The sequence below is a fragment of the Seriola dumerili genome, unplaced genomic scaffold (genome assembly GCF_002260705.1).
Source record: "Seriola dumerili isolate Sdu_G_001 unplaced genomic scaffold, Sdu_1.0 BDQW01000435.1, whole genome shotgun sequence".
Classification (NCBI taxonomy): Eukaryota; Metazoa; Chordata; class Actinopteri; order Carangiformes; family Carangidae; genus Seriola; species Seriola dumerili.
Window position 1 is genome coordinate 457,720 of NW_019174690.1, and position 16,364 is coordinate 474,083.

The 16,364-nt window shown below is 42.3% G+C and overlaps 1 protein-coding gene across 1 annotated transcript; it reads left to right on the forward strand.

The window, feature by feature from the left end:
- The first annotated feature begins 3,314 nt into the window (after positions 1–3,314).
- kcnv1 (potassium voltage-gated channel modifier subfamily V member 1) lies at positions 3,315–10,046 on the forward strand. The gene is made up of 3 exons (XM_022762012.1): positions 3,315–3,625; positions 4,964–5,631; positions 9,520–10,046. Exons 1-3 carry the CDS (start codon positions 3,315–3,317, stop codon positions 10,044–10,046), a joined length of 1,506 nt encoding a protein of 501 aa, XP_022617733.1.
- Positions 10,047–16,364: the final 6,318 nt, after the last annotated feature.

Consider the following 16,364-nt stretch of genomic DNA (forward strand, 5'->3'; position numbering starts at 1 on the left):
CCACTGAAAATAGTCCCACATTTTTTTGATAAAACTTAAGGTGAACAGCAACTATTGAGCCTTTAAATTTAAAAAATATATATTTTTGAGGTGTGTTAGAGATTTATATTTTCAGTATGAAACTGTGGTGAGACAACAAATAAATTGCTGGTTTTTCATTTTCATGAGATTCGATTACTTTCAGAAAAATAAAGAATTAGTCCTTATTCATGAAGGCTTCAGTCTCTGTAGCTTTTTTCATGTAGCACTAATTCCCCTCTGTACTTCCTTAAAGTCTACCTTGTATATGAAATACAGCTTCAAAAAGTTTCTCCTATTAAGATAATATGGACTTTAAAATCTATATTCATTTTATTTATTAATTTCTGTACTTTCTTTAAACTTTTCCTGTCACCAAAAATGTTTTAAATTTACTGACTCATTAGCATTAAAGAGATGAAATACCAGGGTAATAACATCTAAGTTTGAACAGACTGAAAGACTATTAACCTTCATACTGAAGGCCTTCTTCAGAGTGGCATTAATCACTCCTCATACCTTCCACCACACTATTTTAAAACCGCACCGCGAATCCCAGAGAGCAGAGAGCTGAGGCTCCAGGAGCTGCCGCCTTCTGCAGCGTTGATGAACCGATGTGGAGACTTTGTCCTCTTCGAACAAGGACACAGAAAACTTTCTCCTCCGTCTTTCTCATCATGTGATCATTTCTAAAAAAAAACAACAAACAAACAAACAAAAAACTGACTTTTCTCAGGATTTTACCTCGTAGGATTCATGAAAATGTGGAGTTCACATCCAACAAAGATGCAGAAGACTCTCTTCATTTAGACCAGGTAAGAGTCAGAGATTCACCTCGGTTTATTCTTCTCGTGCAGCCTTGAGCTGAGAAGACAAACACACAGAGGAGCATCTGTTAATAACATCTGTGTCTCAGCTAATGATGAGAAATCTAGATCCTGTTCGATGTAGTTTTGTGAGATGTTTGTATGATGTAACTCAGTGCAGAAAATATCACATCTCTGACAATTAAGCCCAATAATAATCTGTTGTTGCTTTTATTACAGAAATCAATGCGGTGAAATCTGGTCTCAGCATTTTTCAAGAACAGAAATCCCCGAAAGATTAAAACCACGACACAGAACTTCTCTGTAAATGTTAAACTGAAATATGTTGAGCACTGTCCTAAAACAGAGAAACTAAATGGAGGGAAAAACTGATGAAATCATTTCTACAACATTAATGTGTAATTAAAAAAATCCTCAAACGCCAGGAGGACTGAGTCTGACAGTGGTAATATGAACATTAAAGAGTTCAGTCTGTCCTTAAATAACGTCAAAAACATATTTACAACTTATTACTTTTGCTTTACAATGGAAGGAAGCAGTGAGCAAATAGAAAGTAAAAACTGAGCTGAATGTAATGTTAAATTATCACCCAGTTCAGAGTCTATGGTGTCGAGTTCTTTGTCTGAGGAAACTAAACACACTCAGTCACAGAGGACAGGAAGTGTCACCTATTTAAATACAAACATCTCAGGCAGTTTAACCTGACGAATGTACACGTTTACATTTGTATGTTTCTTTCTTTTGCTTAATGTCGGTGTCCTGTAAACCCGGCGTGGACTGAGCACCTTTTGGGTGTCACATTTAAGTATTAATTAATTAAGAAAAAGGTTGCACATATACAGCATGTACATAAATTAGTGAATACATAAAGTGTTTATGTAAAGTCAGTGGTGAATACACATATTTCCTCCAGCTATGACCTTTAATTTAAAATGCATAATGTTTAATGCATTCATTCTTCACATCACTTCTAGTTACTGATGAGTTTTCTTCCGTGGAGGGTTTACAGCAGTTTACAAAGTCAGATTTACTTTCAGTTGCCACAGAACAATTCATTTTTGGATTGGAATCGCTCACAGAGTTTGGTTATACTTTATTTCCTGACATTTCTTTTAGTGTTTGTTATTTTTAGATGTTTCTGAATGTGTGCACATTAGGATCATTTCTACACTTTAAGTGTTTCCATTTCACTTTTGCAAAATATTGCTTTGATTACTTGTCTGAAAAAACATTTTTTATTTGTGTCAGTTACGCAGGTTTAGGGCGGGGCAGACAATCACAGTGGCGGGAAACACACGAGGGCAGGAACTGAATCTGAGACGAGAGGGAGAGTTAGTGATATCAAAATAAGACAGGAAGTGTTTAAAAATGACAAGACATGACCAAAGAGCGGTAACACCACGATGTAGAACCAAAACCAGAAAAGATTTTCATCATGTGACCTGTGCTGGTTGAGGATACCATTACAGTCAAACAGGAAACATGTTTATATTCTCACACAGAGTCAAACCCCTCAGGCTTCTTCTGCTGCTGTAACTGAGTCACACATCAGCTCTCTGTCCATACAGGCATGTCCCACAGCACCTGTTCAGATCTGAGCTCCTGAATGATTCAGTGCAGCTGTGCACGACCCGTCCACACAACCTCAACATCAGTTCAGTCACACCTCGTCGCCGCAGACTGGCGAAGATCTGGACTCCGGCTTTATGTTTGTTTCCTCTCGCTGACCTGAACTCTGCGTCTGTCCGTCATCACACCACAGCCTCTGCACAAATGGCCTCATGTAAAATTCAGAGTGTAAGAATTAGTGAGATGACAGTGTTAGACAGAGGCACCTAGCAAAAAGGGAATGAATGATCACAGGAATAGTAGCATTAGATCTATTAATTAGGTAAGCCAGCTAAAATATTTAAATACGGCAGCAGCCAGAGATCTGCTACAAGTAGGACACTGCCCGGCGCTTTGTCTCTGTCGTCCCTACATCTCTGTTTCTCATTTTGGGAAATCAGCTTTCTTCTTCTTTCTCTCTGGTTGTCACCCTCCACCCCTCTGTGAGTCCGTCTTTTTCTCTTCCCTTTGATTCATTCTTGCTGTGCTGCTATAACTGAGGTTGAGTGAGGATGTTCTGGAAAGAGCTCCATGAAAACATCTCTTCTAACAACAGGACTACGACACTACAGCTACCACTGCTGATACTTATATACGACATATAAAGAATAACTACAATCACCTCCCCGTGGTCGTATCCCTCTGCCAATCTTTCAGGTTAATTGCTGTGAAGTCTTGAGTAACAGCTAAAAAGTCTTTTGTGAGGTCACTATGACCTTTGACCTTTAGCAGCCACTATCTAATCAGTTAATCTCTGAGTCCACATGAATGTTTGTGACATATTTGAGGAAGTTCTGTCAAGGCATAAACATTAAAGTTGAGTAATGTGTTGCCCTTCACCTCTCCACCAGCTCCTCCACCATGAGCCTCCCCTCCTCCAGCTTGGTGGCGGCGGCGGAGTTCTACAGCGGCAGCGCCTCCCCGGTGTCTCTGGACTCCAGTGTCTTCTTCAGCGAGACGACGGCGTCCTGCATCAGAGACCCGCTCGACTTCTTCATCATCAACGTTGGAGGAAGTCGCTACGTGCTTTCCCAGGAGCTGCTGGCGTCTTACCCGGAGACCCGGCTGGGGAAACTGGCCTGCAGCAGCCGTGACTCGGCCCTGGAGCTCTGCGACGACGCTGACTTCCTGGAGAACGAGTTCTTCTTTGACCGCAACTCGCAGACTTTCCAGTAGGTGGAGCCACCTTCTCCTCTCTGAGCCATGCATGATGTCCTGTTGTAGTAACTACTCCGTAACTTATGATGGTAAAAATATTCTAATGATGCACCAGAGTTAAAAATGTCTACTAAGCCTCTAACGTTGGCTTCAAAGTTTCCTTTAAGGTATTCATTAACACGAACGAACAGGGAATACTGGATTAGCTTAAAACTACAATATGCCAATTCTGGAAACCAAGCTAATGCTAGCATCAGACTGGAAAGCCAACCACACCCTTCCCTCCCATCGATCTGAGAGGTCTGGAAGGAGCAGATTTCCCAGGGCGTTCGACCGTCCGACAGGTAGCTGTGATGAAGGTATGAACTACTTTTAGGAAGGAGGTGGTTCAAAGTTTTTCACTTTGACGCACACAGTCCGCTGTTTACTTCCTGTCACAGTCAACTCTGCTTTTAAACCATGAACACAAACGTGCCTTAACCATAAACAAGTACCACTGAAGTGACTCGACAACTATTAGATAGATTACCTTGAATTTTTGTGAAGACATTCATGATTCCCAGAGGGTGAACATTACCTACTTGGCCATCCCCTGAAGTTTACTGCAGCACCAACAACAGGTAAACTTTTGATAGATATTTATGTTTCTCAGGCACAAACTGGGAAACAAACTTTCCAGTGGAAATCCATCAATCCATCAACCTACATAAAAGCATTTACATACACCATCAGAGGATTTATGGTTTATCTGATGCCTGAGCTGCAGGAACTGAACTTGTGTGTTCACCTGATGCTTCCAGTGTGTTTGTGCCTCGAGTCAAACATTTGACAACACCTGATGTTCACACCGGAGGTCGTCGTCACAGGTGTGCTGTCAGCTCTCGTTAACTGATGATGTCCTCATGGAATTCAACACTGTTGTTGCCGGCGGCATTGTTTCTAAAGAGTCCGCAGAAGCAGCTCTGATGTATGAACACCACCACTCTTCGCAGACGAAGGGCCCGTCTGAAGGTTTTTGACGGACAGGCTGAGAAAGCAGGTGCCCTTTAACTTTGGACGGATGTCATTACACCTGGCTAAAATCAGATCAGAGAACCAGACCAACACGAGTGAAGTCTTGACCGATCCATTTGCAAGCTGATAGCTGAAAACCTTTCCTTGGTCTCACCCCAAAAGGTTGGAGAGATGAAATAGAGCTTCATCTTACAGACTGATCAAGATAAACCACCTTGAGTTGTAGCAAAAAATAACACAAAATAAGCCACAGTATCGTCTCCATTGGAGGGTTATTTGTTTCCGTTTGTGAGTTATTTTGTCAATGACAGAATGCTACCTGTCTCTTTGTTTCTCAGGTATGTGATGAACTACTACCGGACGGGTCACCTGCACGTCAGGGAGGAGCTGTGTGAGATCTCCTTCCTGCAGGAGATCGAGTACTGGGGCATCGACGAGCTTCGTATCAACCCTTGCTGTCGTGAGCGTTACTACCGGCGCAAGGAGCAGAAGGAGACCCTCGATGTTCAGAAAGAGTTTGAGGCTGATGATGGTGATGAGGACTTTGTGGGTGCCGCCTGCCCGGCTCTCCGCCGGCGCCTGTGGGACCTTCTGGAGAAACCTGATTCATCACGAGCAGCTCGCACCTTCGGCTCGCTGTCGATCTTCTTCGTGGTGGTGTCGCTTATCAACATGGTGCTGATCTCTCTGGACCTAGGGGAGGACTTTGGTGTGAGTGACGTCGGCGTTGGTGCACCGTTGCTGTTCGACGCCCTGGAGTACGTGTGCGTGGTGTGGTTCACGGGCGAGCTGGCGCTTCGGTTTCTCTGCGTGAGAGATAAGTGTCGCTTCAGCCGGAGCATTCCCAACGTGATCGACCTGCTGGCCATCCTGCCGTTCTACGTGACGCTGGCGGTGGAGAGCCTCCACGGAGGAACCACCGAGCTGGAGAACATGGGCCGCGTGGTGCAGGTCCTCCGACTCCTCAGGTCCCTCCGCATGCTGAAACTGGGACGACACTCGACAGGTAAACACATCTAAACATGGAGGTATTTAAAAAGATTCACTGAAAATACTTTTTAGACATTGAAGTTTAGAAAAGAAAACTTTAGGTACCGAAGGTAAAGAGGTAACTGACACACGGCAATGCCAGACGACCTTCATTAGAGGAACCCAGTGGTCGAGAGGGAGCATCAGGCTCCCTTCAAAACCTGACAATATCTTTGTTTTTAAAATCATCAATTCAACAAACTGACATGTAAAAACAACGACGACACAACGGGCGCACACTGAACCCCTTGCTTTCAGCTTACATCTGAAATATCATTCATGTGGCCGTGCAGGTTGTTTCTAAAGATAATAAACAAGAACAAGATGTGGGTTGTTGTTTACAAAAAGATGTGAAAAAGTTCAGACACGACCTCGTCTGAGCAGGTGAATCACTCAGCTGAAGGGTTCACGATCAGCAGCAGCAGCAACAGCTGAAGGAGACGACTGTGTTTTCCATTCACTCTCCCTCCACACGTGCTTCCTGCCTGTCGGGGGGTGGGGGTGGGGGGGGGGGGAAGAACAAGATGTGGGTTGTTGTTTACGAGTGAAATTCTCCTCGGTGAGAAGCTGCTGCTGTGAGATTACAGCCGAGAGGTTTTCTGAGGACAACAAAGACGAGAGAGGAAAAAAAATATATATATTGATTCATATTTTGGCAAATTCCTTCAGGAGATAGAGGGAAGAGAGAGAGAGGGAGTGTGTTTGAAAGAGAGGATGTGTGTGTGTATATGATTATACTGTATGTGCGTGAGTGTATTTGTGTCAGACTGGGATGTACGAGCGCTTTGATCTGGGTGATTTTGGGAAGGATGATGATCCCTGAGCTCAACTCATGAATAATAGAAGAGAACATGGAAAGAGTTGGAGGGTGAAGGAGAAGGAAAAGAGGAGGAGGAGGAGGATGAGGAGAGAAGACAAAGACTGAAGTATGAGCGTGAAAACAAGAGATAGAATGAGGTTACAAACATGAACACGTTCATTCATGGAAACTGCAACATGAGGTAGTTGTTTTTTAAGTTTTCTAACTGCAAAGAAGATGGAAGACACTCGACTTCACTTAATATTTGATATCGAATATCACAATGTTTCCTGTCATATATGATATTTTAAATATATCCCATATTTTACACTTTCACTGAAGTTTTAATGTTTTGTTTGGGGTTTTAAGAACCAAAACCTAGAAAAACATGAACATAAGCCAATCAGAAGACAGCCTCCGTGCAGCCAAACTAATTTAAGGGAACTAATGGGGCGATTTGAAGGTGGGAGTGACTCATCTGTTTGAACCTGTGAGCTCTGAGAGGCTGAACAGATTCAGTGTGACGCTCACAGCTGCTGACAAGCTGCTTTTACTGTGCAGATGTGCAGACAAGATGTTGGAGAGTTCAGTCTCTCTTCTCATCTGTTTCCATAAATATCAGATCATAACAACACATCATGTTTTAGCCTGTCTTCTCTCAGCAGAGCCAGACTGAGGCTCAGCACATTAAAAAAAAAAAAAAACATTTAATAAAAAAGAGAGAGCAGGATGTGATGTCTGGACAGGAGCCCAGAAGGACAAACTTCAGACAGACCTGCTCAAACACAGGAAGAAACTGTATTTATTGTTAAATGTGTCCGACAGACTTTTACACTTTAAATCCTATTGTGAAAATTGAGTGAAAGCGAACTGTGACGCGCTGATTTGCTCTGACTCAGTTTCTCCAGATGAGGTAAACACTCTCCGTCCTCCAGCCTGAAGAAAACCTCCTCATGAGCTCAATTCAAATCCTCTTTAAACTCAGCACCAAAGCTCATTTCTTCCTCTCTCTCGCAGGAGAATAGAGAGATGACAAGTCATTCTGGGGTGTGAACGCCGGCCCCCGTGAGTGGCTCACCTCATATGTGGGTGTATTTATAAATTTGCTGTTTGCTCTCTCTCTCTCTCTCTCTATCTGCCGCTTGTTATTTTCTCCTCGCTGAGTGGCTCCGGTCCTCAGACTCTTTTGGGCTTTTCACGTTTGGAGGAGAAAAAAAAAAAAAACAAACAAAAGAAAGAAATGAGGACGATCACACGCTGTCACTCACCAGCGACCGCAGGCAAACACAAATTTAAGACAATAGAGACAAAAGCTGCTGCTGTGAACAGAAGACTGTGGATCAGCTGTTATCTGACGTTATGTTTCCACTTTCACTAATTATGGTTTAAAATTAAAACGGCGAATCATCATTTTCAAACAGCAACTTCTTATGGAAAACTATATTTGTGGACTCGTGTTTATTCTTTTCTTTCTGTAACTGTGCGGTTGGATAAATGATAAATGAATTTTAAAAATTGAATTCTGTGTTGGAACATCAGTCATTATCAGCTCCACTCAAAGCACGTCACACTTATAAATTGCACTTTGAATCTCATCATCTTTTATGAAGAAATTAAAGTCTGGGGTCCCTGCAGGCGGCCGAGTTCATTAAAGCCACAATATGAAAGTGCTGGACAGAACAAACAGTCTTAACTCTCTTCTATCAGTTGTGGAGCTGAAATGTAAAGTTGTGGTGTCAGTGGAGAGGTTTATCCTCTGGGAACGAACGTCTTAATCAGAAACGGAGTTGGTGAGAGGAAATGTGCGGGAGAACATTAATGTCTCAATAATAAACAGGAAATCTATTTTCTTCATTTCTCCAGTACCAGAAGCAGAAGCAATAACGCCGGAGCTTATTGATACTCCGGTGTTTAAAGATTTCACCCTGGGGGCCGTTTAATACCGGGTTTCGGTACCCATCCCTACCCACAATGCTTTAGTTATGGATGTTGGCCTGTCTGAATCTGCATGGAGGAGCTGCTCTCTCCTCGTGTTGCTGCTAGCATTAGCCACGTGTGCTGTACAGTCACCGTGTTATCTCTAACGAGGCTGCTGGATCCTCTAACTTCACTCTGTCCACCTGCCATATCCCAGACTGACGGCTGATAACTGAGGAGTTTCACTCAGTTATTGAGGCTTTTTATGTCTCTGCACCAGCGACAGTCAGAGCGGCAGCCATTTTGTTTTCAGGTTGTCTGTCTGTCCATCTCCTTGTTGTGGACACGATATCTCAGTAACGCCTTGATGGAACTTCTTCAAATTTGACACAAACATTCACAAGGTCTCAAGGATGAACTGATTAGATTTTAAAGGTCAAGGGTCAAAGTTTAAGGTCACGGTGACCTCACGTTCTTGTGAAAGCAATATATCAGGAACGCTCAGAGAGAATTTCATCACTGGTTAACTGTGACCTCACAAAACATCTTTGGCCATAACTCACAAATTAATTCACTAATTGTGACACAATTTAACTCAAATGTCTATAAAGGATAAATTATATGCCAAAAGGTCAAAGGTCAACTTCACTGCAACATCATAATGTTCCGCAAAAACACTTCTGGTCATTATTGAACGCTGTAGCTCAGGAAGGAGAGACTGTGACCATATTTCCTGACACTTAGCTGGAAGCTTACCAGGCGTCAATTCTAGTTTCTCAGTAACTTTATTAAAAGTTTTACTCTGTGTATGCCTCACAGCCTGTTTTCAAATGAACTGAATAATACAGACACGTCCCGAACCGTGAAAAGCAAAACGAAGGGGTTGGATTTTTTTACTTGAACTGCTCCCCCTCTGATGGAAAAGGCCTTCAGTCTGTTCCCACCTCCTACACACATTCAAAAATCAACCACCTTCCACCAGCTGAGGGCAGAAACATTTTTGACCAATGAAGTCTTTAAAATCTGAACTTCAGCAAACTGATTTTCACAGTGGAGAGAAAATATCTGGCTACAAGGAAAGAATAATCCTAAAAACTATCACAGATAATGTCTGCTCACCTTTACTCCTCTGTCCTCCTCTCTGTCCAGGTCTCAAGTCTCTGGGTATGACCATCGCTCAGTGCTACGAGGAAGTCGGTCTCCTCCTCCTCTTCCTCGGCGTCGGCATCTCCATCTTTGCCATGGTGGTCTTCGCCCTGGAGCACGACCTTCCTGCCACCACCTTCACCAGTGTGCCGGCCGCCTGGTGGTGGGCGACCACCTCCATGACCACGGTTGGCTACGGCGACATCCGTCCCGACACGACTGTGGGGAAGGTGCTGGCCTTCCTCTGCATCCTGTCCGGGATCCTCATCCTGTCGCTGCCCATCGCCATCATCAACGACCGCTTCTCCGCCTGCTACTTCACCCTGAAGATGAAGGAGGCGGCGGTGCGGCACGGCGAGATGCTCAAGAGGCTGGCCCGCGGCTCGGTGGCGGAGACGGGGGAGGGAGGGGTCGGGGGAGGCCCGAACTTACGGGACGCCTACGCCAGGAGCGTCCTGGAGATGTTGAGGCTGCACGGGCGCGAGAGGGCGAGCACCCGGAGCAGTGGAGGAGAGGAACTGTGGTGGTAGAACCAGGAAGTGAGACTGGGACCGGACCAGACCGGGTGGTTAAAGTGACTGTCCTGTGTGGCGAGAAAGTCACAGAGTCAGTGGTGGCTTCTGTGTGTAGCTGCTAGCTAGCATCCACCTGTTGCGTGCATGTGAGGCGTTTAGGGAACATCTGTAAATGGTATCATTTCTGACAGTCTGCATGTGAGGCATTTAGGGGACATCTGTAAAGTATAGCTACAAAAAATAACCTGGGTTACAGCCTCACCCTCTAAACTGCATGAGTCTCTGCATGCACATCGGTCACACGCCGCCCCTCCCACCACCACAGATAAATGATCAACCTGTGGGAAACACAAAGAAAAGGACAGCAGTGAAAATCCTCTAATACACAAACATACACACCTGCACTGTGGCTAAAAGTCCTGAAGTTAATGATGAAGTAAATGAACTTCGTCTCAGTTCAAATCCAAATTTCTATCATCTCAGAGTTTGTCTCTGAGGTGGAAGAACAGTTGGTTGAATAATCAATTGGTTGACAGGAAGTTAATCAATCAAATAACAGTTCAGTTATTTATCAAGTCAAAATGTCAAATATAGAATTTATTGCTCTTGTCTTTGGGTTTTGTATTTTCGGTCAGATAAAATAAGACATTTAAACTGTTACTTCACTCTCTTGGACGACCTCTCTTCATTTCAGATTCCTGTTTTTTGAGAAATACTTTTTGAAGAGTTGAGTTAGGAAACTTTTCACCCATGAAGGATTTTCTACCTGTAACACTGAAGCTTTAAATCAGTGACAGTCACTCTCCCTCTCTCTCTCTCTGCTGTCAGACTCCCGGAGCTGTCAGAGTGATTTTCTCTGGCTGTTTGCATTTCTCAAAACTGTCTTTTTGAGCTCCTCGTCACGACGACCTCTGACAGTCTGTTTCTGCGTTTCACTAACTGTTAGAAACTTCAGCAGGTTAAACTCGGCTAACAAGACACTGTTAGTGTTGAGTAACTCTGACTCACTGTACATCGACTTTCTTCTCTCTGCGTTCAAACAGGTTCTGCGTTCTGGTGCTGAGAATATCTAGATGTCTGGTCCTAAAATATAAAATGAACCCACATTTTCAAATGCAAGATTAATTGTAATTGATTAATCAAGAAAATAAAGGCAGATTCATTGATAATTAAACTAATGAAATGCAGTGTCATATTAGTAAATCTGTGTTAGTTGCATTCTTCACTGAATTAATACATCCATGTACAGTTTGTTTCAAATGGTTATTTTAATGCAGCTGTTCCCTAAAAATGACCTTTATTAACTAATAGCAAAGCATCTATCCAATAGCATCCAGATCAAGAAGAAAAGTTTTTAGTAACTGCAGCCTGAGTGATATCGACCGTGAGCTGCTGCAGGAAGCAGGTTTGACACGTGAGGGAAAGTTCGTCATCTTGGTTAAATACTGAAAAAGTCAGTAGTGACATGAGATAAGATGTGACCACTTTTTCTGTACATATGTAACCAAAACCTCCATCTTTACTTTTCATCTACACTGACCCACACACGGGACCCAGGACCCAAACCCCAGTTTCCAGTGTCAAAGCCTTGAACTTTATCCAAATTAGACTCCAAAAGTGATCATATCTTTTTACACATTGTGACTCGACTGTGGGCAATGTCAGGAGACAATTAAGATGACCAAGACCAAAACACAGATGAACAAGAACCAATCAAAGGAAAACTAATTGTAAATACAAAGTACTTGTTTTATTGATGATGATCATTATCTATGTTGCAGTTATATTTCCTCTGAAATGTATCAGGCCAAATAATTTAGAATTTCATAAACTTAATTTTAAGGCGACAGTGTTGACGTTTGTCCTGTTAGAAAAGAGATTTAAGTATTCTACACACTTTCATTAAGACACAGCTGCACTCTGCTGCTCTGGTCCTTCAGGCGGGAATCTGCTGCTTTGGGCTGCATGTAGGTGAACATGCTGTTTCTTTTATACCTGCATGTTGTGTAATGTACAACTTGTTTACATGACATGTTGAGATTTGGGGTGCACCTCCCTGAGCCTTTGCAGCCGAAAGTTACCCATAACACCCTTATCTGTGTAGGTTAAAGAGACATTTACATGAAGCATAAGCAGATTTGGACTGTAAGAGGGCTGATTGTAGCGCCCCCTGTAGGTCAACCATTGCCACACTTTGTGTCTATGTCTGTGGGCTGGGTGCAGAAAATAAGACGTAATCCTAACCCATGCATTCTCAGACTTTTCCCACAATGCACGGTCCGCTGTAAATGATCAAAACACAGGATTTATTGCCACTTGACTCGGTGGAAAGAACTTTGTCTGTGCTCCTGTTGTCTTTAACATTACCTCCATGCACCACCTTAAAAAGCACATGCATTAGTGAAGTGTTGTGAAGTCAGTAGAAACCCTACAGGCTGTTTTCTGGTATTTCTGCCCTCTCTTGTGTGCTCTCTGTTATCAGTCTGTGACTCAGTCATGCAATAAAGAGCCTCCTCCTGTGGGTCAGAGTGGTCTTTTCAAATATCACAGCGCTGGCCTGGAGGTCTGAATGAAAACACTGACCTGGGAGCAGCTTCTTCTTCCTCACTTCTCTTGTTTGCAGATTAGATCTGTTTTCAGGTGTTTTCTCTTTCCCACAGGTTTTTTTCAACATGTTGGAGTTTTCCTTTAATCGCAGCTCAATTTCAGAAACAGACAGAAAAGCACCTGAGGATGAAATTACATGCAAGCTACACAGATGTAGACTTGTTTTTGTCATTTACATTCACTTACACTGATTCCACGAAGACTCACAGTAACCCAACCTTAATTAGTGAGGCAGACAGGCAAAACAATGACTAAAGCATGAGAGTTTCATCATATAATCTACATACCCCAAGGTTTTATTTCAGATGTGAAGGCTATTTGTATCTGACCTCTGGTGACCTTGAGAGTTAATTGACCTCAGCAATGCATTCCTCCAGTCTTTGCCCCCATCCTCCATTATAATCATGTATATCTTTGCCAAAATTGCATAGGTGGTGCTTATTTGCTGCTATGGCTGTGTAACATCAATTTCCTTAGGGCACATATTTTGCCAGGGGGACTGCAGACCCCCCCCCCCCATTTTCAGGTGTTAAGGTAGCTATAGCATTGTTAAAAACCGTGACAACTTCTGCTGTTTGTTCTATGGAATGACGTGACTAGCTGGCACATTAGCAAACACTCTAATTAGAAGCTAACATGCTAGTTTGGTCTGGACCACACTCATTACTCCTGAAATGACTCCATGTCTGAAAATAAACTTCATGGTTTACAGAAACAGAGGAGAAGGTTTCATGCTTTAGTCATAACATGCACAATAACCTTCTATATGCAAGCTCATCTGCTGCACCAAATCTCACAATAACCAACAGTTATTACCCCCAAAAATATAACAAGCTGCTTTCAACCTAAAATCTGATTTAATATTTCAAAGATGAAGTTATATTTTTCTGTGATAGAGTCGTAACTTTATGAGGAAACACTGTGATATGAAAATAACAAAAACTGACCTGTAGTTACTGTGCACCAGGTGTGGTGACTTTTACTGATAAACAAGCAGAGCCAGAATCGTGTATTTACCTGCCTCAGTGTTGTTAAGCTTTCCCTGCTCATCGTCTGGACTGCGGTTGAAGCACAGAGGAGACGCGGGAACTTCGGTCTTGAGGAGCCGGAACATTAATCAACTGACAAACAGCTACGCTGCTAACTGCTAACTAGCTAGCTAACTGTCCGCTCCGGTCGCTAGCATCTCTCTCTGCCTCTCCCGCTACGCACACAACCTACGTACCGAGCTATTCCTGAAAGGAGCTGCGCCACTTCTGAAACAATATTCTGTCTCAAACTTCTTGCACAAAGATGATAAATCAGTACATTTTGCTCGTTTACTTGCTACTGCTGCATCATAACGATTAATAACGGAAGTTTAGTTTCGACGCCACACGTCTGCGCATGCGTATATTCCTGCAATATCAAAACTGATCTCAGAACGGTAGAAGCCAAGACGCTAATCACCCGCCAAAGATTACAGGATTATCCTTAGTGCACATGTGCAAACCTCCAGGAAATTATGTGAGATTTCTAATTTTTTTTTTTTTTTTTAATTAATAATTAGATATAAAATACACATGTGGTATTACTTCCGTGTAATTAACAAGATTTATACTATGTAATCAAGGATAAAATCGTTATTTCCTCAGTAAAAATCTTAATTAAAAAAAATAAAAAATCAATAAATGTTAAATACTTGAAAACCCAATCTGCTGATCAAGTGGGAAGTGACAGACTGCAATAATGTCACTGTGGATAGAGACTTTTTATTGTATTATATTTTATTTTAGGTTATTTAATTTTTATTCCACAGTAACTACACACAGTGAAGTCTGTTTTTAGCCTAATTAGCATCCATTTGTTTCACTGTTTTAACAGACACATCACCTGTCGGCTTCAGGTGTCATCTGATGAGGAAAAGGTGCAAAGAAATCAGCGGAGACAGTGACCTCGAACCAGCGTCATCTGAGCTCATGTGTGTGTAGATAACAACCTTTTCACATGCACTTTTAGACACTAAGCAGCTTTGAAAACATCATTTACACTCCTGATTTGACACGTTTATTTCAGGCGCTCAGGTGAGGCCGAGGAGTGATTCAAGCAGGTTTCTGAGGAGCTGAAAGTATAAACCTGTCTCATCTGCTGCTTTTAACTCTGTAGTTTTATTATGCAATAAAAGATCTGTATCCAGACTTTGTCCATTAAAAATTAATATTCCAGTGCCTATTTTCTTATTTTAGCATTTTTGTGTTTAGAACATCATTAGTTTTACTAAAATTTAATGAAGATCATTTTATTTATTTATCAGAAACTGTAGAGCAGTGTTAAAAGGTTCTCTGGGAGAAGTATCAGCTCTCTGTTTTCTAAATGAAGAAGGTTTTTATAACAAAACCCTTCACAGACAGTTTTATATATGACACTAATCTGTCAGGTGAGGTTTCCTCTTCCTGCTGCGTGTGCAGAATATCTTACGGTTTCACTTTGATGTTTTTCCTGAAACAGAAAAAAAGAAATCATTAAGTTTAGACTGCATTGTGCTGATGCTTCGGTGTGTGTTTTCCTCTCAGCACTGAGCTGATGGAAACCTGCTGAGCTCCGATTAATGTCATCATTCACACAACATCGGTGGGATTACCCACAAGTCTGTGTTTTGGAAAGTGGTGAGTATATCTATTCTGAATCTTAACAATGACACTTTGCTTAATTTATCTATTTCTGACAGCTGCAAAAAACGCATTTGACATGTTTTGATTTTATTTATTCAGCCAGAAAATATCAACGTTTTATTTTGTGAATTAAACACTTGCATTGTTAAGATGTACTGTATGCAGCTTCTGTATTAAACATGTACAGAACTGTGCAAAAGGTTTTGTCACTTTAGAGGTCAGACTGTTTTCCATCATCAGTCTCATCAGGAAGCGTCTGATTGGTCCCAGATTCATCCTGCAGAAGGACATGAGCCCAAACCATCGACATGACTGATGTTTGCATGAAAGAAAACTGTGTGAAAATAAACTACACACTCATCACATGATGAATGAGTCATTTATACTTTATCAAAGAGATGTTTCAGATCTTAAATGCATGAATGAAATAAATGTGCGGTTCTGTTTGACGACTTCAGTTCTTTTAAGGACTCTTTATTTGACTGTAGTTTTTTTCTGCATTAACCTTCATTAACTAACTGAGATTATTGTCTACAGTCAGGAATCCTGTCAGGGAGTTGTGACCTTTGACCTCCTGACCACTGGTTCCCTCTGATGCTGGTGAAGCTGAGGTGTCCTGCCCTCACTGTGAGCTCTCTGGGGAAGAACCTCTTTTTTTTCTCTTCAGATAAGTAAAATGCAAATGTGATGTTCCAGTTTTTTTCCCCGCTGAGCAGCTGGAGGCATCAAACAGTGAATCCAGGTCAGTCATGGAGGCAGTCAGGCAGCAGATCATCTGATGTACCTGTGGTGATGCTGCTGATGAAAAAGTAAGGAGGGACTGAGTTTCACAAAAACAGGACACGAACCTGCAGAAAGCCCGTTCGTCAGTCGGCCATTCACTCTGATTTGAGATGGACCCATGTCGAACGTGTCTCTGGATGAAGTGTGGGATTGATTTTGATGTTGACGTGTGTCTGTGGATTTGTCTGTAAAGAGCTCAGTATCTGAGGAAAAGGTGAAACTGGGTCTGAAAAACAGGAAAAACCAGGTCAGGAACCAGAACACCTGCTTTAAACTGTGTAATGTTGATCAT

What these genes read in the sequence shown, in the direction of transcription:
- kcnv1 (XM_022762012.1), top strand. Translation starts at nt 3,315, where the DNA reads ATGAGCCTCCCCTCCTCCAGCTTGGTGGCGGCGGCGGAGTTCTACAGC. An exon ending in CGCAACTCGCAGACTTTCCA is followed by an intron (nt 3,626 to 4,963) that starts GTAGGTGGAGCC and finishes TTTGTTTCTCAG; the next exon opens with GTATGTGATGAACTACTACC. An exon ending in ACTGGGACGACACTCGACAG is followed by an intron (nt 5,632 to 9,519) that starts GTAAACACATCT and finishes CTCTCTGTCCAG; the next exon opens with GTCTCAAGTCTCTGGGTATG.